Source organism: Sander lucioperca, chromosome 8 (assembly GCF_008315115.2).
Source record: "Sander lucioperca isolate FBNREF2018 chromosome 8, SLUC_FBN_1.2, whole genome shotgun sequence".
Classification (NCBI taxonomy): Eukaryota; Metazoa; Chordata; class Actinopteri; order Perciformes; family Percidae; genus Sander; species Sander lucioperca.
In genome coordinates this window covers 22,565,674-22,592,756 of record NC_050180.1, presented here as the reverse complement: position 1 = coordinate 22,592,756, position 27,083 = coordinate 22,565,674, and the positions used below count along the sequence as shown (strand labels likewise).

Below are 27,083 nucleotides of genomic sequence, written 5' to 3'. Positions count from 1 at the left end.
AAATATTGGTCTAATTTTCTTGTGTAACTACATACTTTTCATGTTTAAAGCTTCCAAAAGGACTTTGCTGGACACTTTCATGTGTAAACCAAATTTGGCTATGGACCCCCTGGATGTGGTGTGTGAGCGTCCGGTTGTACTAAAAGACAGACAGCGAAAGACAGCTGTTCATTTATCCTTGTAAGTACATTTTGTTTTAAGCCTGTTTTTTGCTAGCCAAAATTAATTACCAATTAATATCACAGTTAACCTGAATTACAGATGCACCTTGCTAACCAAGCTAGCTAGCTAGCACTAGCTGATAACTTAGCTCCACCCTCTCATCCAAATATGGTCACTTCTAGCTCCAAAAAACCAAGATAGTGACACCCAAAATGCCAAATTATAGCCTTCAAACGTCCACTTCTTTTATACAGCCTATGATTATACAGTATGTTGAATGTTTCTAATTTAGAAATGATCCCATTTCTAAGTTAATCAAATTGTGTGGGGTTGTGTTAACATTTTTACCAATGATTGTACCTTGTGTGCATTCAAAGAAAACTGTCACCCATCTTATGACTGGAGTCCATATTTATAAATATGTAACAGATAATGTGAAACTACAACAAGATATTATTGTTGACAAGCTTGCTAGCTTTCTCTGCTGCTACGTAGTTTCTCTGCTATTGTCTGGATGCTCTGTATACATCCTAATACAGTTTTGGAAGAGTTAATGATACCAAACCAGGTGGCAGCGATTAATGCATACTGTCTCATAAAAAAAAAAGAACAGGTAAAACATGTGCAATAGAAAACAAACATGATAGGACCTCCTTTGAAAAAACAAATACAAGGTCCTTTAGTGCCTCTGCAGTATTATACACCTACACATACAGTGGTTTCTACTTCAGTGGCCTTTTTCAATGTGCGAGTGCTTTGCTTTCCATACTGCTCAGAGGAGGTAATACATTCAATAACATTTTAATTTGCCAATTCAGCTGTCAGTCCTGCTCTTTCATTGCCAAAATACACTCTATGGAAATGTACTGGTTAATGGCTGCAAGTAGTGATTAATAGCACTGTAAACACAAAAGTTTAAATGTAAAAATTACAACACAAAGTAAAAATAACAGTTTTGTGTACAGTGAGACTAGCCTTCAAGACATGTTCTTAAAAAGGAATGCCACTCAATTCATGAATGTTACAGTTATGGCCTAAGACAGACACACTAATTATTCTGTAAACTTTATATTAAAATAATGTAATTTGTTTCAAGCCAAAGAATGCGTACCAAACATCACTGTGAATGCTGTCACATTTAGATTTTCTATTTGACATCAAAGATTCATGGGCCAAACAAACAATGGCAACAACATCCACTGTTAGCTAATACATACCAATTTGTCCTAAGGCAAAGGCATAGTGAATCCCAAACCTGATATTCAGTGGTATTCCCCTTTAAGTGCATTATGTTGTTCTTGGGAGTTATCAAAATGTAAAGCTAATAGATTTTGCACACAACAAAATACTGTTTGGTGTTCTCTCAAAAGGTTTCCTCAACAAACAAGCAGAATAGGTGCTGACATTTTGCTGCTTTCATGTATTTGTCTATCAGAGATAACTAACAAACTGAGGTAGAAAGGAACTTAGGCTATACATAATCCTTAGGTTTCATTAATGATAAAACAGCAGCAGGATGGAAAGAAATAGCTTGGGGCAGCTGTCTTCCCCAACCCCAAGATGGTTGTCTGTACCTTTCGAATTTCTCTCAGCTCTGCATCACCACAAGCTAAAGTAAAGAACCCCAAACAAATTACTTTTTTTTGTAAATAAACCAGAATTACTCACATACATTCATTGTAGGAACCTTCTCATTTCATTTTGAGCATCTTGAGGTATTATAAAGCTTTACATGGTTTGATGATGGAATTTCAAATGCAAGCCAAATGCTCTTGTAGTGTGTAGTGCTTTGACACAAGCTTATGAGGTACTGTACATATCATCACTTTCCTGAGTTTTCAAATAGAGAACATCAAAAGAATGGTAGAATTTTATATTTATGTGAAACACTGTGAATTACTACTGAAACAATATTTTACCAGCAATTACATAGTAATTTATTGTTTAGATTGAAGTCACATTGTAAAATATTTGTTTTTATAATGTCAACTATAATGGTGAGGCTAGTACAGCAACCAAATTAACCTTGGGTTTGTTAGAAAACAAATTGTATTGTTCCAACAAAAAAAGTATGTAAGTGTTTGTAAATAAAGGATTTACATACACATGAAACCTGTGTAAGGTAATAAAGCCCAACTGAAGTGAAGCCAATATATTTAATTTCGCTCAAATTAACCACAACTGTTCACAGAGAGCACGAAACAGACACAGCTGTAGAACACTAAAGGAAAAGAGAAAGCAATTTTTTTGTCTCATTTTAAAGCTTTTTTTTTTTATATTAGCACGTCACCAATGAAGATTGTGAGGCAAAAAGAAAAACAAAACTTAAACAGCACCACCTCAGGCACTTGATAGCAACTAAATCTCAAGATCAGCAGAATAGTATGTATATATATTTATGTATATATATATGTATATACAAAAACGGGGTGGCATCTTCCTCCAAGTCGTTTGAGTTTTAGTGAGCACATGGCGTCAGCCACATAAAGCATTTAATCAACTTTTACCAATGGTGGATGATGTCATTTTCTGTCTAAAGGACAATCCCTTTGCTGTATATATTATGTCAATACTGTTTATTTTTCTTCTTCACTGAAAGCCAAACACTGATTTGTATTACTACTGAACGTAAAGAAATTGTGTTTGATGAGTCTCTTTCATTGACTACAACCAAACATTTTATTCCACTCAGTGTACATGTCAAGTTCTTTTTGTGATATGCTGGGCTGGAATTTGCAAAACACATTGTCAAAGTCTTCGTAGGAGACCGGTCTCATCTGAGTGGGGTGGAGGGTTGACAGGTCAGCTCCAGGAATGCCATGGAGAGGACCTACCACAGCCTCTTGACACAGCTGAGCCACATCCAGTCCAGAAAAGCCCTCTGTCCTCTGAACCAGTAGTGACATTTCTTTGTCACTAAGACAGTAGTTGTGCTGTGAGAGCAGTTGGCTGATTATCTGGTGTCGTGCTGTCCCATCAGGCAACGGGATGAGCAGTCGCTTGGCAAAGTACCTCCGTAAGGACTCTGGGATCTCTTCAGGCTTATTGGTGGAGCAGACCACAAGGACATGGTCCTCAGCGGAGGTCAGAATACTGTCAAGCTGCATGAGGAGCTCAGCCTTGAGGCGATTCACTGGACTCTCCTCACTGAGCTGGGCTGACAGCAGCAGATCAACCTCTCTGATGAACACCACTGCTGGCTGGCGACACCGGGCCACCAAGAAAGAAGCTTGGATGATCTTGTCCCCTTCCCCTAGCCACTTGGTCACCAGAGCTGAGCTGCTGAGTCGCAAGAAGGCAGCCCCCAGTTGGCTGGCCATGCTCTGGGCCAGCAGCGTTCTACCAGTTCCCTGAGGTCCAAATAAAAGGAGGCTCCGAGGTAATGTGGCAAGTCCACTAAACATATCTGGCCTTAAAATGGGCCACAGTATCTCCTCTTTTATGGCTGCTTTGGCCATATCCAGACCCGCGATGTCGCTCCAGTCCACTGGAGGGCCCTGCTGAAGGATTTCTGTGGTCACCATCTCCACCAGGTTGGAGTCACTGTTCTTCAGTTGTTCCTCCGCAGCATGGATGGACGAGGTAGCTGTACCAATGTCAGGCCCTGTAAGGGAGTGAGAGAGGTGCTGTCTGTGCTCTTCAGTCCGTTCGCTCATGATTGAAGATCCAAACTTGCTGTAGGGCTCACCAGTTCTGAGATCACCCACAGAGCTTTTGGTCGATCCATAGGATGGAGGAGTCAGTGCTCTGCCAGAGTGTATTATAAATTTTCTGTGTTGATCAGAAGACATTGGCTGTTTAGTTGGCTTAAACGCTAAAGATGATGCCTCAGCATTTCTGTCAAAGCCATTGCCCCTGTTTGAGTCTGAGACACTGTCCGTTATTCTGTACATTGGGCTCTGAGAAGAGCGCTGTTGGTTGTAGGTGAAATTACCATAGCTAGAGTCCATATCTCCATGTCCACTCATGTAGAAAGCTTTTCGTTTTAATGAGTTGGATGTGCTGCCATTCAAAGGTGTTGGTGCAATTGGTGTATGGTTATGGGACTGGTAGGTGTAGCCGGGCAGTGTGGAAGGAGGGATTGGTGTAGGAGCAGCAATACCGGACGGCAGATAAGCAGAAGGAGGGGGTGCTCCCCCAGGGCTATAACCAGGGCCAACAGCATTCTGAGAAGGATACCCTGTTGGAGGATAATTGTAGTTGGGAAGGTTTGGAGACCCGGCGTTGTAGCTCGGCACTAAGGTAGGGGGAGGAGGTGGGGGTGGTGGTTGTAAAAGCCCAGCACTGTGCAAAGGAGAGGGGTGTGGGGAGGGGAGAGCTGGGGTACTCTGGCTGCTGTAGCTAGAATGCAGGTAGGAGCCATTGTAGCTGGCAGTATATTCCTGAGAGGGGAGGCCCGAGTGGAGAGTAGTGGCTGTGTGGCTTCCACAGTTACTGCTGGAATAGCTAGGCTCAGACAAGCTGCTGGCCACCTCTGGGGAGCTGCCTATGCTAGCCGACACATCTGTAGGGGGTAGGGCAGCTGTCATTCCAGCTTTGCTCACAGATATAACATCTGGAACACAGTTCATTGGGTAAATCCCCTCCTGCCAGGACTCATTCTCTGACTTTCGTCCATTCATGAGTCCAGTGGTGCTATCAGAGTAGGAACACAGCAGGGCTCTCTCATTTGGGCCCTCTAGGATCCCAGAGTACTTTTCTGCATATTTCTTAAGCAGATTGGAGGCAGTCAGTGCAGAGATGTCATCGTTTGCCCATGCATACTGGTATGTTCGCTGTAAGTGACCCCGGTAGGCCTCCACTTTGTGTGCTGGCGAGCGGGTAGTGGATGAGATGTCAAAGTGTTGTTCTGCCCATTGTGTGTGCTCTGGGGTCCACTGCATCTTTAGACCTAGATATTCCCCATAAGGAAGAAATATGTCAAAGTAAGCATTAAATCATGGTTAATAATCATTTTAAAATAATATTCTAACATGTTCTAATCATAATAATCAATAGTGTAAGTCAAGCACCGTGAAAAAGTCCATAATGTATGAATTGCTTTCAATTGTTTGGGTGGAAAAAGGTGGGAAATTACAAAGAAAAAGCATGAGGCTATTCTGACATAATTAGGAAGAAAAAAAGGCGTTATCTTCCAGAAAATGTTTAAAACAGACACCATTAACAGAACACACATCATGGTCAGTATGAGGATATATGACTCAACACCTGGTTAGCATGGTATAATCCACCCAACACAGAGCAGAATGACACAGACATTGCGGGTCAGTCTATAATCCAACTCTCATCTGAGACAGTTTCAAATCTGTTTGGAGGAGAGCAGCAAAGCAATCTTCCCTGGCAGCGCTCTGTTGCTTTCATCACACAAACCCCTCAGCCCAGCATGAATTACATCCACATCCAGTCTGCCAACTGCTTCCTAGTCCAGAGTGAAGGAAGGAAAAAAAACATGCTTCACTTGTCTTTTTCTCTGCAGCATCTCTCAGCCTCTAGACACGGCCTTGAGGGTTTGAATGACATAAAAAAATCAAGTCAAATCCTAAAGTCAATCTGCAAATAAAGGTTTTTACACATGCTGTCATCTTTTTACTCTTCTTGGGATTATCAGAGGCTATAGACCCAAAGAATGTAGATTATTGAGGTTACAGCTCAAAACAATTAAGAGCTAATGTGCAGATCCTCACATATCTTACATCAACACTAATCTGTCTAAAAGCTACAAGAGGATATGAGAGGAGATACATTTAACCAAACTCTCCCTGCTACAATGGTCAATGCTTTTGCTAATCAGGCTCTGCAGTGCTATACTTTATACTTCAGTAGGTTAAGTCCATATCACAGGATTTAGGCAACAAACAGCCACTGTCCAGAGACAGATTACAAATGCAGTGTTTGTCTGCAGATTCCCTTCTGACTCCCTTTCAGCTATTTGCCCACCCGGCACACTAGACACCAGGAGCTAATTAGCAGGATGATGCTGCAGTAATTGTGTTAATTTACAAGGTTTTAGTCACATGGTTGTCAACCATCCAAGCTAATGATTAAGAAAGAAAAAAGCCTGAGGCAAAAGCCCAGGAAGGAACAGAAACCTACAGAAAATAGAATATGACAACAAATTGTATTATCGGGGAACGGTGGCAAAGATAACTACAATTACAAAAATAACTAAATGTATTTTATTTAAATCTAAACCTTTTTTACTTGAAATGTGTATGAACTGAATAAAATATATGAATGACAACTTTGAGAATAGCAGAAGTCTCACTAACTACTGCTTTGGATCCATATGCATCTACGCCCATTAAAGTATTAGTCATCCACTACAGTCAGCTGTTATGTTAGGTTTGTAGGTGGGTGCAAAGCAAAAATTTGACTTTTAAGTGGAATTTTCTTCCCCAGCTCAGCCTGTTCCTCTTGTTATTACTGCATTAAAATACCTGTTAAACAAAGTGTTGAATTTAACATTTTTTTCCACATTAATGCTGGAAACTTATTCCCATCAAAACATACAAAACAGAGCAACTAACGCTGCATTGTCTACCAAACTCTCAGTCATTCACAGCATTTACTGAAAGTGCAGTGTAAGTATCTGGATAATGTTTTTTTGTAAAATCCTTTAGTAGAGTTCATTAACACTCAAGACACATTTTGTCAATGACAAAATTGCGCACAGCCTATTGAGTGAGATTCTTCTATTACTGTTAATCCTCTCTTAACAATGTGCCACTTTGGACAATCAAAGGAGTGCTACTCTCAGTGTACTTCAGATCTTTAAAACAGGTATTTTATAAAATGGAAACCATCCAAGATGATTGTCTATTGCCCACTGCTAAAAACAGACTAGAAAGAAACTCAAACCTGAGATTTATCTATTTTACAGGCTAAAAAAGTCCATTATATTAACAAAGGAACCTACACAGAGAGATACACATTTTTATCCATGTTAAATTAAAAAAAGAAGTTGTAGTATTACATACTATAGCAAAACATTTTGTGTGTAAAATGATTCAGTGCATCAACCAGTTTTCTCTTAATAAGATATTATTGAAGCAAACTATTTGAACGGGAATCAGGCTTTAAATAGTTTGGTTTAGACAAAGGTTTGGAGTAGATAGTAAATGCACTCACACACAAATATGCACATGAACACTAACACATAAATAGACACAAGTGCACCCACATGTACACACAAGCAGTGCATCTGGTACTTTGGCATTACGGTAAAACGGTTGTCCTTTATTCCACCTGCCTGGAAATTCAAATACAACATCCACAGGTTCCTTTGTCTTTCTTTGAAATGGTATAATTACAGAGTGCTCCATTAGTGGAATGTTTTCAGATAGCCTCAGGGCTGCAGCTTAAATTCCACTGATCAGCCACTAACAAATACAGCCTTTGTTGGACTATTGTGTTTGTCAATTCAAAGATCTGAACAATCCCCTATCGTAAATTTAAGACAATGGTAATATATAATAAAATAATTCTTTGGTGTGTCATTTATGCAATTTTTGGATTCATCTATCTTATAGGTACTCATATTTATATTTGAGAAAACATATTTGTCTTCACAGCACAAACTTCTATAGAATCATAACTGTGATTAAAAGTGAGAATGTATGTTATTTATCATATACGTAAGATGATCTCACACTCATTGAAGAAGACCAGGTGAAGGCGAAATGCATTTGACTCGTGGTGCCATGGTTTTATGCTACGGTACTGTGTTTAATTTCTGGTTGAGTGGTCATCGTCGATGAAACAGAGATGCTGACCTTTTTGGGAACTATTAATCTGGTAGCCTAGGCTGTTTTTAAGCAAACAAGAGTGGGCCTCCACTCTGTCCATCCAATTTCCCAGTGCGTAAATTGGACTGCCGCTTGCACAACTCTCTATTCATTACTGTGCTGCTGAAAGGAAGCACAGAGGTGGCAGAGCGGTTTTCTTTTCCTCTTTCTGTGTGTGCGTGAGTGTGAGACACACAGAGAGAGAAGGAAGAGAGAGAGAGAGAGAGAGAGAGAGAGAGAGAGAGAGAGAGAGAGAGAGAGAGAGAGAGAGAGAGAGAGAGAGAGCAAAATGCCTTCCAGGAGGATTTCCAAGCATAAAGAGCTGGACTTTCCTTCTTCTTTTTTGGTTTGGGGGAGGGGAAGGTGGGAGGATAGAGGGAGAGGGGGAGGGAAGCGAAAACTGTCGTAATTGAAACGTGGCCTAATCAGACTCATTACCATTTTTACCAATTTGCACCACCAAAGATGCTTATTAGGTAACTGTGTTTAATAAGCCGCTCTTTAGAAAACTAACTGTAATGAGCTCTTTAAAGTCAGACTTGAGCGTGATTATGCACTGGAAGTGTTTTGCAGAGCCAAAGCAGACTAGTACATTTAGTCATGTACAATGTCATAATTAAGCTGCACAAACTCAGCACTTCAAACCACACAATAGTCCCAGTTGAGGCAGTAGACATGCTGAAAAGTATTTATAATTACTGATCATTACAACCCTGGGATTTTCATCGCCGGACGTAAACATAATTATTGGAGCTTTTGCTTTTATTCTGCACACACAGACCACTCTACTTGACAAGTGCGCAAATATTGCAGACAGACAGTAATTACGTTTATAAATAAAAACAAGCTCATATTTATATTCAAATTGACTGGAGATATTCTAAGTAGGGGTGGGGCAAAAAATTCTAACACAATGTGAAATGGTAATCGGTATGGCTACAGAGTCTCATTCATCTCACATATCAAGTTAAGACTATTTAAACAATTTAGAGCTCCATGTGGCAGTAATTCCAATCTTTAGACGGCAGGGTGCCATTTAACCCCTCATTTAGAAAAGATATGCCTTCAGTCACTGTCTTTTCCAGGGCTACTGGCTATACATTTCACAGTCTGACCCGATGAACCGATCCCAGTGGATTCTATACTAATCTGAATACAAAAGGTGGAAAATGAATGTGCAAACATGCACATACAGTATGTTTATTTAACTTCCTTTGACAGGTCCCCTCTTTGTAATCATGATCGTACAGGAAGCAAAGTGAGTTGGACAGTCCATTGTGACAGAACTGAAATCACTTCAATTTAGTAAACACAGGTTGGTCATTTAAAGCTGCTATCCCAAATGTCTGAAACACTGAGTACGTTTACATGCACACCAAATGCAAATATTGCATAGTCAACCTTTTCAAGAAGCTGGTTGAAGGAATGAAAGAGGGAGGTTGTGTTCACATAACATTAATGAGGCAATCTGTAAACTTTTTCTGATGAAGGGGCAGCATCTGGAGGCAACACCTCTAATCTACACACACTTTTAAGCACACCAGAAGAGGCCAGAGATCAAAGTACAGTAAGCGATATTGAGCGCCATTCAACGAATATCTCTTATTGTAAAATGTCTGGTGTAATTCTCTACTACTGAACAGTCTGAATAGTTAGCACAACAATCACTACTTCTGATCACCATTACTGAGCCTGCATTCAAGTTATATTCTAGATTTAATTAGTCATTAAAAATCAACCACCTCTGATAGCCTGTTTTCATACTTTACATTCAATTAGAAATGTCACCAACTACAGTAAATTTCCTCGATATCGATCAAAATTGGAAAATATAATGGGATCACATTTTTTGCCATATTGCCAAGCCCTAGGGACAGCCCAACAATAGGTGTGTTTGGACTAGTGTTGACAGCGATTCATTAAATGAGAATTGAGAAGGATCCCTCTCTATATAGCTGCAACAAAACTGTATGCCATACTGCCAGGAAGACGATCCAATGCCACGTGGTTTCACCTCAGAATAAAAGTATAAAACATCATAATACCTGTTTTATCTGCAGCTACAGTAAATTTACTCTTGCAGCAGTACAGATGCCTACTTTGGATTTTAAATCACTGTTAAAGCAGTCCGCCTTTAGAGGTGGTATGAAACATACGAGTGTGTACTGTGTAAATGTTTTGGTAATCAAAGTGATGATAAAAAGGATACTGTGAAGTGAGTACCAGAGCAGGCGAACACAAAACTAAACAACCACACAATAAAGGTTAAGGAAAAAAATTTACGACAAAAAAAAAAAGCTTCACAAAAGACATTGCACGCAGACGCTGCACGCAGACGTCGCACACCACATGCAGCATGCAGCAAGAAGCAAGCAGGCTGTTGACGATGCTCTGTACAGCAGCAAGGGGAGGTTCACCGGCTTTGACTGCGGATCACTTTTTGCTGCTTCCAACATTACATGATTGCTGGATATACCAACCAAACTTTTCTTCACTTTCCTGGAGAACGAGTGGATAGCTAACAGGAACATTGCAACTTATGAAGGTAAATATGGTGCAAAAAGGGAGAGCTTGTAGAATACAATGTGAGAACTTGCAGAACAAAAAATCTGAATTTGTATGTTAAAATTTGCACTTGTAAAAATTTAATTTGCACTTGTAAAAATAAAATTTGCACTTGTAAAAAATATTCACACACATGTGATCTGAATTTGAAGTCATACAAAGAAAAAAAACATGAGAACTTGTAAAAAAAATCTGAACTTGTAAGTTGAAATTTGCACTTGTAGAAAATGTGATGATTTTCCCGTTCTGTTAGCTCAGAGCTCCACAGCCTAAGTCCACAGGTACAAATTAGTTTTGCACCAAATGTATCGTCAAGAGTGTTGTGAAAGTCGAGGTGCGCAGATTCGCCACTTTGTGATGCGAGAGAGCACATATGTGAAGTTGCAGTGACAGATTCGAGAGGTTGTAATCACTGAGTTGTGGTTGTGATGGAAAATGAACCAGAGTAAAAAAAAAAGTATACAAGTAAATGTTGCATTATAAGTTTGCAGCTGTCATTGTGTTCATGTAAATATCAATCTACACATTTGTGAATATTTTTTCCGTAACTTCACATTCAGAATACAGGTGTGTGAACATTTTCTACAAGTGCAAATTTCAACTTACAAGTTCAGATTTTTTTTACAAGCTCTCATGTTTTTTTTCTTTGTATGACTTCAAATTCAGAACACATGTGTGTGAATATTTTTTACAAGTGCAAATTTTATTTTTACAAGTGCAAATTAAATTTTTACAAGTGCAAATTTTAACATACAAGTTCAGATTTTTTGTTCTGCAAGTTCTCACATTGTATTCTACAAGCTCTCCCTTTTTGCACCATATTTACCTTCATAGCAACTGTTGTGTTGAAAAAGGTTGAGGAAAAAAAGGCGCTACCATAACGTTGGCTCTTCTGTGTCTACCCTTCACAATAAAAGCCCAGCTTAAATTCACTCAGAGCATTTCGCTAAGAGGAAACTCAATAAAAAGGCATTTTGCGACACTAGATTTCAAACAAAAGCCAGACACTATATTGTATTAAGTTGCTGTGAGCTGTAAATTCACCACTTCTAAACAGACCGTAGAACATAACTTAATCTCTGAGCTTCCTCCGCAGCGCTCTGGCAATGCCAAACTATCTTGGCGCTGCTGACCGGGCAAAGAGCAGATTTCCTCCGACTCAGCCTCGGTCCGGTTGTTTAAGTGTGCTGCTAACTTATAACACTATTAACATTACCATTGGCCAAATACCCCCGCGAATCAAATCCGTACTTCAACGTTAACCGTCAAGCCTCTCATAACGGGCCGGATGGGTCTGCCATGAGTCCATTGTCTGTGATTACTAAATTGTGTTATTTATAGTGAGTAAAAATCTGAATCTGCAACATTCTCTGACAGGTAAATGTACAATGTTTCCCTCTGAAGTAGAAGTACCCCGTTAGTCAGTAGTAGGCTATTCAGTGTAGTTGCATATTAAGTGCTTTGGGGTCCTTCTGTAAGTAGTTTTGGGGTATAATGGTTCTGGAGAAAGGTACAAGAAGCAAAACCACAGGCCAAGCAATCAGCCGTTCCAAACACGCACATTTTGAACGGGCACTATACTAGTACTCACTATAGCACCAAATGTGTATTAATCAGCAGCTGAAAATAGTTCCCAACATAACAACTGTTTTAATTTCTGTTTGAGAAATGTGTGTTTAAAACTGTAGTGCAAAACTGTACCAATATATATATATATATATATATATATATATATATATATATATATATATATATATATATATATATATATATATATATATATATATATATATATATATATATATATATATATATATTGTATTGGCCTTGTTCATGACATTTGTCATGTTATAGTTATGACAGTGTCATGTCAGTATTAAACACACCCCTTCAGAAAAGTGTTACCATAATTTATTGTTCTATTTCATCTGTTGGCCAGCTTCCACCGCATAATATCAACTTATTGATTGATAGCAGCAATATGGTAGAGTAAGCCAACTTCTGTTCTTGCCATACACATACACAACATACATGGCAAACTTCACAGGGATTTTCAGTGAATGTACACAGATGTTGAAATCTTCAATTTGATATCATAATGCATTTTTTGTTACATACACTAGATATTCTCAAGTACCATGGGTTTTTGGGCTGATCTAATGGTAACCTCTATTGGCATGAGGGGAGTATTTCTCTTTTTTTTTTTCATTGTACTACCATAAACTGTGAAGTTGATGATTCCTCTCACTCAGTGATGCTAATTAAACCATCCGACTCTCGAATAAACCGACTCTTCGGGCCAAGAAGCCCCCTGAGGCTACATCTTCTAAATTCACACACATGCTAAACTAACAGCTCTCCACTCACAAGTGGAACTTGTACACTGAATAAAAGTAAGACAATTTACGGAGACAGGCTTCATTGTGTTCTGTAGTGCATAATACTGATGAATACTCAAATGGCTTGTTAGTTAAAAGAACACAGTCGTTGAATTCAAGCACATGGTGAAACTTGTTTAACCATACAGTAGAGGCAGTGGTTTTTGCGAGCCTCTATGAACTTGGCTACTCTGCCTCTCAAGGGATCACTTACACACTTCAAAAGAGAAGAGAGGCAGATTGTGACCTTGCTACATGAGGCTCATTGACCAAAAGCTACTCACTAACATCTTCATTCCCCCAAGTCCTGTTACCCCAAGGAAGACTCCAATCATAGAGGCACAGGCCGGTGGGGTAAAAAAACGAAAAACAGGAAAAGAATTTGGAGGATTTTTTGGATTTCTTATCACATCTAGCACATCTTGACTTCTACTGTCAGGCAGCGGTTTAATGACACAAAGAGACAGTCATCTGAGCTACAAACTAACAGGCCGAGCCCCATTGGAAATTAACAGATTACCTTGTTCACTACTAATTCACAACTGTGATTACACTTCTAACCATTAGACTTTACAGCCATGTTAACCTGGTTAAGACAGGAAGGAAATTGCATTGTCAAAAAAATATCTCACTCTTCACAATGTGATCTTGACATACAAATCAGATTGAAAAAGTGTATGTTTTGTAGCTAGCTACACAGCCAGTGGTATTACTTCAACATTTCACAGAGAAACTGCTGCTGTTTAGTCAGAAGCTAACAAAGAACTGCCGGTTGATATACGTCAATGTTTAAGCATTTATGTGCAATACAAATAGACGGCACACACTGTATGTGCTTTGATCAGATGGTAAACAATAACACAATTAACAATATATGCAATAAAAAATACTATTCTTTGACAGAACCATCACACAGAACCCAACAGGACCTAAATGATGTCCAACTGAAGAAAACTATTGGAAAGGTCTAATTTGTTTGAATTAGCCTAAAATCATTCCACACAGTTGTACAGAAATTAATGCAAAGCACTTGTGGAGTTCCAAAGCGAAATCTGTTTTTGCATTCCAGGAAAGCCAGGGCCATCTGTTGTTCTATTCACTGTTTCCTACAAATTAAACTGATTCAAAGTTTAAATTGAACTATAATTGAAAATACCCAAGTGAACAGAAAAAGGATGTTTGCCTGTAACCATTGCCAGGTTTTTGTCGAAGCATTCTGAAGCATTCTGCTGTATCGACTGCAAGTCTCAAAGAAGGTCACTTCTCCAACACCGGCCAGACAAAAGGTGAAATGAGACAACTGAAGCAATCTTAGGTCAATATGAAATAGAAATCTCTCAGCTATACTGTAATAAAGTTACTGAAGTGCAGTAGTGAAAGCATAAAGGGGAACTTTTACAAGGAAAGAGCTGTCTAGGAGATTGGTTCGCCCACTGGCAAACAATGGCTTGTGAGCGCTAAGGTGGCATGGTCAGTACAGTACCATGAAGCTGAATTATAGCATTTGCTCTTAAAAGTAAGTTTGGTTTTACAAGGAATTTAATATGACTTTGTTTCATGTATGTGACAAAAATATTGCAATCATAAAGTGTGAAAAAAATAGGTATTTGAATCGTGATATGTTCTTAACATTTCCTTGAAGTAGTTTTTAAGAAATGAAATGAGCAGCCCTGTCTCCTAAAAATTACATTCCCATACAACTAAACTGCATTCTCAATTACGTTTGGAGGGAAACATATTTTGTCCCAGATTACGTTTTTGACCAATCACAAATATGCTTCTTTTAAAGTCTGGATAGGAGGAGGTCGAGTAACACCTGACTTTCACCCATAAGACCCCTGTCTGGGTCTATTTGAAACCAAAAGTCAACGTTGACTTATTTTAACTTACATATGTAACAAACGCAAATTACATAACAAACATACTTATTTGAACTCAAACCATGATCTTTTTCAAAACATATCCAAGTAGTTTTGTTTCAATTCACAACATTAAGTACGTGTTTAAAAACTGCGACCGTTCAAGGACGGAGAGAAAAAAAGTTTCCCTCGAAACATAATTGAGAATGCATTTTAGTTGTATGGGAACGTCATTTTTTTAGGAGACAGGGTTGAAATGAGAATAACACATTCATAAAATATTATGAATGGTATTATACCCATTCTGTTGTATAATTTAGCAATACATATTGGGTATCTTTGATTTTTAACAAAATCTGTCCACACAACATGAGTTTGTGATGGGGCAGAAGGCATTTATAATGAGAAAAAAGTACGCTTCAGCATTCAGCAATAATTTAAGAATGTAATACATAAAAACATACAACTAGAATTAACTCAAAACTTATTTGGTATTATGTGGAGAGAGTAAATCACCTATTGACTAATAAGACAGAGATACTGAGTGAAGCTTCAGTGTTTCCTTTCAATGTGTACAGTGCACAGTATGTTCTCATCATTGTGATAATTGTGACAGTGATTGTTACAAGTTGTGCCAGAAGTTGCTGCAAAAAATGTTATCACGTAGAGTTCCAATGAAATACACTTTGAGATAAGAGCTTTCATCTGTGATTAAATATGTTTCAATATGAAAAGGTGAAAAGAATGCTGGGATTTGGTGGGAGATTTTCTTTTAAACTAAAACTAAGACAAAACATCCTTTTCCAACCTAATATCTAAACTCCTGTTACTGTTGCCAAACTTCTAGGTGTTATATTATGAAATTGGTGACTCTATGCTCTCATTTCATTATTTTTTTATTTCATAAATTTTTATATCCAATTTCCATGACATTAAGGGTGTGGCTTTATTATAACAAATATGTGGAAATGCATTTTTGCATGTATTTTTCATATGGTAATAGCAAAATAATACTTAAATAAATAACATACATTCATTTATGGGACCTTTAAAGGTTTTTTAAAAAAAAAAATCCATAATATTCTATATTTTGTTTGTGTAATTTGTATCATTGTAACTGTTATCTGGCTCCATCTATTTCTTAAAAATGGCAATTCAAGCTATATAGGACAAGCATTTCAGTGAAACATGCTTTAATAAAACTGCAGTCTATGTTTTTTTTGTTTTGTTTTTTTAGCCAAAGTTAAACATGAAACTCTACACTGGAACTTAAACATAACAAAATATGAAATACTACATCTGCCAAGGAGGTTATGTTTCCAGTTTGGTTTGTCTATTTGTTTTTTTTTATCTGTCAGCAGGATTACGGAAAAACTTCTCGCCCGATTTTCATGAAACTTGGTGGAAAGGCGGTGCATGGCCAAGGAAGAACCCTTTACATTCGGAGCAGACTTGAATTTAGGGGCAGATACACATATTATATTTCACTTTGGTTAACATTGTGAGATAGAGGTTTTGTGCAGCATTCGTGTGGTGTCGGATGAGTTCCCAACTGGGAAAATTCACACTGCATTAATATTGTGAGATAGGGCATGCCTTGGCGGAGATCTGCACTCTCCGAATGTCCTTCTAGTTTATAAATATTTCACTTTTGCATCTTAAACTATTACACAATATATCAGTATGCATGTTGTAACAGGGCAACACTGTGTTTGTTTCAGTAGTGTGATTTGTATAAATGGCAGAGTAAGGCATTGTGAGGCAAGTGGATGAAATAGTGGCAGTATTCAAAGACTTCAGTGATTTGACAGAAATGAGACAAGAAAGCCAGAAGGGCTTTGCAATGCAAATTATTCCCTAATAGATTATGAAATAAAGGAAAGAAAAAGGTTAACATGTGGCACAAAGAAACTTGGAAAAACAAATGAGTTAATTAATAGAAATTGAGCGGTAGGTACTTCAAATATTTCTGCATTCTCTTTGTTTAACTAACACCTTTCTGGTGTTGTAAATCCATTCCTCAGGTATGTTTGGGAAGAAGTGAATTTTACAACACAAAACAGAAATTAGAATAAACAGACACAACACGTGTTTCCCACATTTCATTAAGTCGACCTCAATACGCAGTTTAAAGAAATAATTGTTCTACATTGTGCTGCATTTGCATGCACAGAGTTCAACCAATTAAAAGCAAATTAATTAGACACAATTCTATTAAGAAACAAATCCCACTCATCAATATACACAACCTAGGGTCACCCATTGCTCACATGTGATTTGGCTCTTTGCACCACATGGACTAGAGAATAGCACAATAGCAGTATTGGAGCTCACAATAAACGGTTTGGCACAGAGATATATTTGATGGAGCACAAACTCATCAGCGCTGATAGATTTTACTTCCCTGGATAGAAAGCGGGGCCAGGAGGTGTCGCTTGGACATATAGCTTTCTCTCAAATAATCACTATTAGGAAAAAGGCCAGGTGTTCACTATCACAACTCACAAATTCCCAGATGTTATTATGCAAAATACTGCAATCATACTGTACTCTACAGTTATTGGCAAATACTGATCAAATGTTTAATGCTATAACATCTAAATATTTGAATCACTGTTCATCTCTGTCTCTGTTATGGTAACCATGATGAAAAAAAATTCTGCAATTTTGCATTCAAGCTATGTTGCCAGAATTATAAAGTTATTGTTACCATAAATCCTGTACCACTTTCCCACAACAAAAAATAAAACTATCAAATAAATGAAAAGAACTCCAAATGTCAAACTTGACTGCATCAGTTTGAATTTAAATCTTCTAGGTGCTGCATAAAAGTGCTTAAATCAAGTAGCAACATTTACAAATGAAGTATTGGGTCTTTCAATTTAACTTTTTTTGATTGGTGATCTTTCTGCACCCTATGGAGTTATTGACTCCTTGTCTGTCTTTCCAGGTAACAATGGTGTGAATTAAATAATAAGCAATTTTGGTGTGTGTTCATGTTCTGTGTATTATTGTTTTATTAAGTAATTTTTCATTGTCTGTTCTTTCTGCAAACCTTTTTGCAAAACCTAAATTTGATTTATGGCCATTTCACAGTGTGAAACCACTACCAGCTACTACAACAACATTTCCAATTCACATTTTATATCTAAAACACTTATTGCATTATGTTAAATGCAAGCCGAGCTAAAAAGGCTTTCTAACTGCTTTTTATGAAAAGTGCTCCATGGCCTATGATAGTATGAAGTATTTAAAAAGAACTTGCTTGATTCTTCACACTGGATGAATGTCTATTTTCCATGTGCCAGCTTTCCGTCCATTACAAAAAATGCTTAAAAGAGGAAAGTAGCAAATGGCCTGATGTCTTAAATATGCAATAAAACAACAACTACTCCACAGTTTATGTTTTTGCCTCTCTTACGGGTTATGTGCATACTGATAAATACATCTGCCTCTGGCTAGTGTGAGTTCCCTTGATGAACAGCCGATAGTGAAGAGTCTAAGTATACTGGTCCACTTTGTACGTACAAGGCAATTCATACAGCCTTGCTCATTTGGGTATGCATGAAATAACAATATCCTACTGGGAACATTCTGAGTTTCAAACATTTGGGGTCAACTACACGAACAGATTCCACATGTGCAGCCCATGGCTACTGAGGTCTGGAATCTACCTCCCTCCTGGCTGGGTGACGTTGCATGTTCTATTTCCAGACTGAGGGTTGAAGTGAGGCTGCAGGGAGTGTAACACTGACCCACATGACCTGTGACCTAGAAAAGCTGCCTGAAGCTCTGCAAACTAAAAACTCCTCACTTATTTGCTACAGCCTATCAAAGGCAAACAAAACCTTTGCACAATGATTTGCATCCTTTTTATTCATATCTTTGACTTGTTGTCAATGTATTCCATGCTGTTGTGGAGCATGATGCTCTCTCTCTGAAGTCTCAAGTGGGAAGAGAGAAAGGAAGACGAAGAGGCAAAACTGCTTTACTTTCAGGCCCAGTGTCTACAGGCCACATGTCTCCAGTCATCTGTCACTAGTTTACATACATACTATGACACTTCCTCTCTCTGTGGGAACCCGTTGTCACCACTTGGCCGCCAGCAGAGGCTGACTGGGTGCTAGATGGGTCTCCCCCAGGTACCTCTAGGGAGCCACATTAGGCCTAACTGACAGACTGACAGGAACACGCAGACACACACAGGCAGGCGCACACACACATACAGTCGGTCCCTCGCCCAAGCACTCACTCCTTCTACAGTACGCCAGCTCACATGCTCCCCAGGCATGGCACACTTTGCATAAAGCAGTGACTTTGCTCTACATCAATTTTTTTCAGACACAAAATTATTTTTCACCCCTCTAGCCTCTCCATGCTACATGGAAGTTTAGAAATGAATAATGGAAACAACAGAGCTGAAGACTCATGGGATCCATTTAAAGATGTGGGAGAAGCGATGCAGTCAGGGTTTGGACTGCAGAAACATCACGCTCCAAGTAAATGAATCTACTATTGTTCTGTATAGAAATGCTGATATAAACCGTGTGCAGGCCTATTAATGGCAACAATGACATAATGTTAATACATTTTCCTTTAAATCAGGGTCAAATGATAACAATAAATATATACTTTTAGTTTTTATATCACCCTAGGAAAATGATCTGTGGCCAAACTGAGCTTGCGGCAACAACCAGCTAAAATCGTATTATTTATAGATACTAGATTGCACACTGGAATCCTACTTTTTTTAAACACAACACACGGCCTTTGTTTAGTGCACATCCTAGACAGCACAACTGGACAAATGGCTTGATTTCCTTCGCTAAAGTGGGAGTTTATACTATGTTTAGCTTTTCTCAGCACCTTCGTTTGGTATTTCCACCTTGCCTCCCCAGATACTTTGAGTTGAAGTGAGCGAGGGAGCGTGGGGCAGTCCACTGTAACAGCTATTTTAGACCAGGCAAAGCCAACACAACTCCCTGAGGTGATTTCCTGATAATGAACACAAAAGAAGTGTCAGCCCTCATAAAGCTCTATGATGATGCTCAACTCTTGAGCACTCATTTGTTTTGCACTCTTATTTTTCTGATTTAAATTAATCTAATTCCATGTGGACTCTAAGAGGGACTGGCAAATAGGTCATACGCCATGCAGGCAGCTAGACTTCTAGTGATTCACTTACACCATGCATGTGAGACTTAAGTTGTTGGGAGAAAAACAAGTAACAGCTTTATGACTTTAAATTGCCCACAGGCATTAATCTACCAGTAACATTTTCTTATTGTTTCATATTTATTTCTGAGCAGCTAATCAGTCACAGGTTCATCCTAACAGCTACCTCAAATTTGTGGTTTATGTAGTTAACTAAAACAGCACCTTACACCCTAATAAGCTGGGCACTATAACAACAATACATAACATCACTGGCTGTCCCCAAATATCCAGTCGCGCTGCCTCACTTCTGTGCATGCGGCTGTGGGCACATCACAGTGTCACTGCAGACACCTGCTGCCTTGCCGCAGCCTGACACCTTAAACCTCTATGGGAGCGTAAACTCACCCCTCTATCCCGTCTTCCCTTCTCCTCCGTTCACCCTCCTCCTCTCCACGCCACCAGGCAGACCTCAACCCATCCTCTCCCGTCCCAGGCTCTCAAGGCCCCCTCTGCCAGCACCTGGCACAATGCCAACCTGTCAGCCACCCGAACTTTGCGAAAACCACTGATAGCTCACATGTCGTCTGATCATCGTTTAGGCTAATTGTCTCTAATATCAATTTGAGATAATTAGCATGATGTGATAAATGGGATAATAAAAATCTGTCAAAAGATTAACGTTTATATTCAAAGCAAATCCTAGCATGCTCTTGAATATAAATATAAAATTTTATTCAAAGCATGTATTTCAATACATGAATTTTAACACTATTATATCGTCATACAATGACAAAATAAAATGGTTGACATACAGCGTTACTCTGTGAGACAAATGTATTCAAATTCTAATTTTGTTCTTACAGTTACATATGTATTGTATATCTTATTACATTTAGAGCGACCGACATGTTTGTGGAATCAAAGCAGTGGGATCACAGCCTCTTGGTGTTATCATGATTAAGTGGTTATATTGATCCAGAACAGGTCAGCATCAAGAAATTTGAGAGGTTAAATTAAAAAAAAAAAGTACATTTCAAACACTTTGATTTACAGTAATGTAGGTGACAAATGTGAAAAATTATTTAAAGGTGCTCTTGTTGCATGGGTGTTCAGTCTAGATAGAATGGCGGCCTTGATTTCCAGATTAGTCAGACACTGTTTTGTGAGGGCACAAGAGGAATTTTAAAAGAGGAAAATATTGAGTTTTCTCTTATCCTCTTGTGAAAGGCTTGCTGCTCTCACAATATGAAACTCCCCAACAGCATGCAATGAAAAAATGGAAAAAAAGAACACCTTGGAAGAAGGACAGGAAAAAACACCTCTGTTCACCAAGGTTATTCAATGATAAGCAACAGTACTCAGGCACATAATGACAGCCTAAAGTGCCATTTTCAAAAGTCGTGGAATTGTAGATTTTGTTAATCGTAGTCCATTCACTGCCTGAGAGTTACAATAAATAATCTGTCACAAGGCGATAATTTAAAGATATTGAAGCACATTCAGTTATAATGTATATATGATTTATATACATTTATTCTTATGGATAAATAACATGTTCAGAATATCGACCTCCAGCTGTCGACTTGCACTCTATTCAGACTTTCATAAACCTACAAATATCGCTCTCAGCCACAATACTACACTATAAATCATTTTAAGGGGATGTAAAGAAAGCTACATTAACATCACAAGAACTGTGGAAAATTCTCTTTTTTGCGAGATCCACACACTACTGCAATACCTACAGACAGGCAACACTCTAAGCTTAGTCTATCTTTGCTGAACTAATGATAGGAAAACCTCCAATTTGGCCACAAAGAAAATCAAGAATTTAGCACCTCTAATTAAAATGTAAACAGTGTAATGAGGACATCAGTGATTTAGGCAAACATCTCTCTGGCTGCCACTGGGGGTATGATAATTACAGAGGCAAATCTATGAATGCACATGAATCTCCTACAAGTCCAGATTAAAAGCCTTAGTGCTAAACCTAGTTTAGTACACCTGGGGATTGTCTATTCTAGCCAATCCCCAACAGGCGCGGAGCTGCCTTGTCTCTTTATCAGTGCACAGACACCTCATGTGAAGGAGATGAAACAAAGCCTCTGTTTCAATGTGTTGGAAATGAGGAGAACAAGGAGTTTGAACTAAGCAACAAATGCCATACACAATGTAAATAATGTGCTTGGCATATATGGCCTAAATAAATCAGCCTTATAACATGACTTATGAACGTGTTTCTGTTAATCATTCATTTAGTGAACCATAAGCTCTGTAGGCACATCGCGCATTATGGTATGGATCATAACAAAACATCATAGGATGTAGGTGTGAAAGATTAGTTTCTTTAAAAAAAAAGAAATAGAACGAGAACGAGGCACAATGCATTCTCAATCTGGTTTTGGAAAGAAAAAAACATGCACTAAGAGAAACAGGCAGGCGAATACAGCGCATGCACACACACAATCTCATACAAAGATGTGCATGCACATAAAAACATTAAAATGATAAAATATATACAACTATAGATATTCATACATACATACATACATACATACATACATACATATATATATATATATATATATATATATATGTGCTGTTTTATCCACAAGAATCTGTTTGACTGGATTAAACTAAGTATTTGTGTTTGAATTAGAGGAACAAAGAACACGACAGGCCTGTAGCTAGGAAAAATATGAAGGGTAAGTACAAGGAGCCAATGGTAGGCACATGTATTGTAGAAAATGTCCATGCCATATGCTGTCACTCAGAGTAAAAAAAAACAAGTCTGAGCAGACAGTCGCTGTGTCTAAATGAGATGGTAGGAGGAGGAGGAGGAAGAGGACTAGTAGGAGGGGAGAGAAAGGGAGGATGTCAAGGATTCATGGTCCTTCATCTCTGCAGTAGAGCAAACACGTCCCTCAGTATAGCAACAGACAGCTGCCTCCACTTTCTAATGCAGTCCAACTTAGATCACTGCAAGAAATATCAGCGTAGAGAAAAACACACAAAGAAAACATAGCAAAGCTGGCATCAGGGAAACGACAGAGATGTGGATACAAGAGAGGGAGAGGTAGAGAGAAAAAGACGATAGAGAGGGAGGAAAACGTAATATACTTAGAAGAAAGACTGGAGTTTTTTTGTCCCTTCTGCTAGCGTCTTACTCCATTGGGGACTCCCTCGCTTTTTATTTGAAAAAATGGAAGACACCACTTATCATATTTGCTTAAAGATGACAGTCCTGCACTGATCTCATTGAAATATAGTCAAGGGGCTGAGTGGTATTTTTTGTCTTCACTGACAAAAAGATCCATTTGTAAAGATTAATATTTCATCAATTTACAGGCAGCGTTGCAGACATCCCAGGGGGTGTTTACACAGAGTCAGATCAAGGTATTCAGGAGCTGGCTTTAATTCTCATCATGAGTGCACATACTGTATATAAGTGTCTGTCTGTTCTGTCGTGTACCGCTTCCCTGTAATAATGGAAGTCATGCTGTCAATTTTAGCGATCTAATAGTGTTACACTGTTCACATTATGGACAGAACATTTAGAGCAGCTAAATTGCTTCACACAGACACATTAAGTAACCTAACAATGAATCAAGGATATGCTGTATGTTATATTGGTTATAAGAGCAAACAAACTGAATTTCTGGAAACCATATTTGATTTATGTGGTGCAGTTACTATACAAAAAAATTAGCAGGTTGTAAAGCAGCACTTTTCAAAAATATATAAGTAGTAAGATTTAGAAATTTCCAAATTACTTTGGAAATGTGATTTTTTTTTTTTATCTATCTGACTGCATTAAACAAAGAGGGTGCACTGACTGTAGCCAATTCCATTGTCAGCATAACACAACTAAATATAGCAAATAAATGTCTATATCCTTGTGGGACTGGAAAATCGGAGGATGTAATTATTTGCTTCAAACAACTTCTTGTTATTATTTACAGTTACTTCTAAAAGTGTGAACATGTGTGACACTGAGTAAATAGGGGGATGGAAACAGGAGGGTCAGCATCTGTCGTGAAATTTGGCTCAGAGATTCACGTCAAGCAACAGTTTAGATTGCTATCACAAGTGCTATCCTATCAGAAATAAACAGAACTGTCAGCTTCTTTCCATGCACACCGGAGGTGTCTGAGGTTAGGTAAGGACCTGCAAAAATCACCTAACACGCTGCAGGAGCCCAGGATTTAAACTCTGATAAATATCCTCAGGTTGTACTTAATAATTGTGATATTTAAGATGAAATATCAGAGAGAGTGGTTTGACAAATGCAAGAGGATTGTTTTCGCTGTGCAGATGCATTATAATTTTTCAAGATAAGAATCTTAGAGAATATACTGCAGCATGAAAACACATGCATTATTGTGTTTTGTAGAAGTTCTCAATTAATATTGAAATTCCAGTAGTACATTTAAACAGACTACACATGGTATTTCAGAATGGGAGTATATGCAAGGTGTAGATACAGATTTAAATGTTAAAAATTGCTCCAAACTATTTGCCTGCTCAGTATTCATATCTGAGCAGTTAAAATCAAAGTTATTTTGTAATAAAAATACCCACCACACACATGAAAGGGGAGTGGGGGGTCTAAATATGAAACACATAAAAACTCTGACCAACTGATTTAATACCTACTTTACAAAAACACATTACAACCAAACACTCAAACATAATGAACGTGGTAGTAATGTACATTTTCCCACTGAGTGACGGATGCTGCAATGCTGTTATTTTTTGAAGAGGAATGAAAACATACTTCAGCTCACTGCTGATGATGTTAATTTCCTCTCAAAGGAAAACATGCAAATGAAATGTGTGAACGCAATTAAGTAAATTGTTCTATGGAGGTGGAAAAGGTTCGCTCAGGACAAAGTGTTGGCCAAAAAAAGACAGCATACAACTTGTTACTCCTCCCGACTTTGTATCCATGCTCAGATCCATTTACTGGCTTGTCACAAACCATTTTCACTGGAAAGTGAATAACAGCTATTTCTGACACTGCCTTTCAAACTCATTTGTGAGCTATTTTGATTTAGTTTCACTAGTGAATTATTATACAGTGTGACAAGTAAACAACAAAGTGCATGACTTCCTAAATTAAACTTAAGGTGAATTGTGAGTTTTCCTGAATGTTATATCGTTTAGGGTTTATATCGCTTAGGGAGTTACTATATTTTACAATAATAACATTGGCCACATATTATCGCATTGCTGTATTACAAGTATTTTTGTTGTGCTATTTACTTTTCTCTTTTTTACACAAGATGCAGTTTATTTGTGATGCAACTGGTAGCAGATAATAATTGTGTCTTTATATAAACAACAGGCATTTCTAAATATTTAACAAGAGATCCTGTACAGCAATACATTTTAAAATAAATGGCATTTTTAAGCTACCATGATATCTCCTATAAATTATTTTAATTAAGGGCTATAGTAGACTTTCTCCACAAACAAACACACGCACACACACACACACACATATGCACGCGCGTACACACACACACACACACACACACGCAAACACACACACACACACACACACACACACACACAAAAGTGGGTTTAATAGCTTAATGGAAATGTGAAACCCTTCTGGATGAAATCACATCTATTGTCTATTAGGCAATATTATCACATTGTTTTAGTTATGCATGCAAAAATATGAAAGCTGTGCAATGATAAAGAAACAGTTTAACTGCACATGAAGAAATGTCAGTAACAGAAACCAAATCAAATTAAAATGTGGGCAACTTCTTTAACCCTTCACAAGATGCTTTGAACCTAATTGATAATAATCACACAATGTGCCGTATCTCTTGACTCTGCTTATTTATTGTAATGAACTAAATTAAGTACACTTTTGAAGATGAACCAAACATGCACAAAGAAAAACATACATTACTGCAATAGCATCCTCTTTTCAAACATGACAAATATAAAATCATAACAATAACATTAATGATAATTACAAAAGGAACATACCATAAATACTGGTGCTAGTGATCATGTCTTCAAGCCTAAAAACAAGAGAGGGAAAAACAGCAGAAACGGAATTTTCACGAGGAGGAATTCCAAAGGTTGCTTCTCATTACAGGCACTTTTTCCTCAGCTATCGGATTTCACAAGTTTCAAAACGGTCCGTTGTTCTTTCCTCGGGTGTTCATTTAGGTCGCGTAATTAAGGACAATGCCAACCAAAGGGAAACGGAACATGCGAGTGAAATACAAAAAAAAAAAACAGCCCTGGAGGGAGACGCAGAAAACCACACAGGCACGGCTGGAGCCTGTCACTTCTTGCGCGAGTTAAAACGAGAGAATAGGAAGCATGTGAGAGACTGTAGATGACATAAAACACACAATCTTCATGCCGCCTATTAGAGGAAGAGGCTAAACCAGCGTGATGCCCCCCTCCCTGTACTTTTAAAATAGATTACTTGCCAGCAGTTGTCCCACTAAGAGCGCAATGACAACCCATCTATTAACCTCCCGCCTGCGGTTATCGCGGCAAGTTTTATTCAGGCTGACATGCAAAAACTTCTCGTTGCAGGAAAGTGTTAAGAGACTGGTTCCAGACGTAGCCTATATGTCGGCTAACCATCCCCAAACTACGGAGAGGAAAACATTAATTGCAAACTCGGTCTAATCACGAAACTTCATAGCGTGCATTTTGTCTTTTCTAAAGCGATGACAAAGTCATCTAGCTTCTGAAAACGCAGACTGACCGCCTGCCACAGACTGCGCTGCAGATCTGTGCCCGACACAGTCTCGCCGCGAGCGTTTGCGCGTGCAGGGCTACTCCGTTTCTCTTTTTAATTGTCAACATCGCTGATAGACATGATTAGACTTACCTGCGTAGGTGCCAGGGCAGCGTCAGGGTTTATAGTGCCATCGATCCGGTGAGTGCGCAGATGAATGGTTCGCTCAGGTTAAGCGCGGCTGCTCGCGATTTGAAACCATTCCAAGTTAGTGAGGGGAAGACTGACCACAGCCTCTGCCATGTTGGAATTCCAAACCCTGGACAGCTGCTCCGCTGACTGAAGGCAGCACGCTGCACACTGCGCATGATCTGTGCGGCAGGAGCCAAATTCAAAGAGAACCTTAATAAGCAGCACTTCACAAGTAGCCTATCATGACAACATTTTGCTTCAGGCTATT

At 38.5% G+C, this 27,083-nt stretch overlaps 1 protein-coding gene across 2 annotated transcripts; it reads right to left on the bottom strand.

The window, feature by feature from the left end:
• Positions 1-27,083, bottom strand: fign (fidgetin). Of its 2 annotated transcripts, XM_031298450.2 has the most exons (3): positions 26,777-27,082; positions 25,912-25,946; positions 1-5,053 (listed from the first exon to the last, which is right to left on the bottom strand). In XM_031298450.2, the coding sequence occupies exons 2-3, from the start codon at positions 25,934-25,936 to the stop codon at positions 2,820-2,822; spliced, it is 2,259 nt and encodes a 752-aa protein (XP_031154310.1). In that variant the 5' UTR covers positions 25,937-25,946; positions 26,777-27,082; the 3' UTR covers positions 1-2,819. The 2 variants fall into 2 exon arrangements, with proteins under 2 accessions (XP_031154310.1, XP_035860420.1); XM_036004527.1 differs by lacking the exon at positions 25,912-25,946 and having other exon boundaries at positions 26,777-27,083.

Coding starts and splice junctions, on each gene's coding strand:
- fign (XM_031298450.2), bottom strand. CDS start 25,936: ATGATCACTAGCACCAGTATTTATG. Junction 5,054..25,911: donor CACTAGCACCAGTATTTATG/GTATGTTCCTTT, acceptor GGGAATATCTAG/GTCTAAAGATGCAGTGGACC.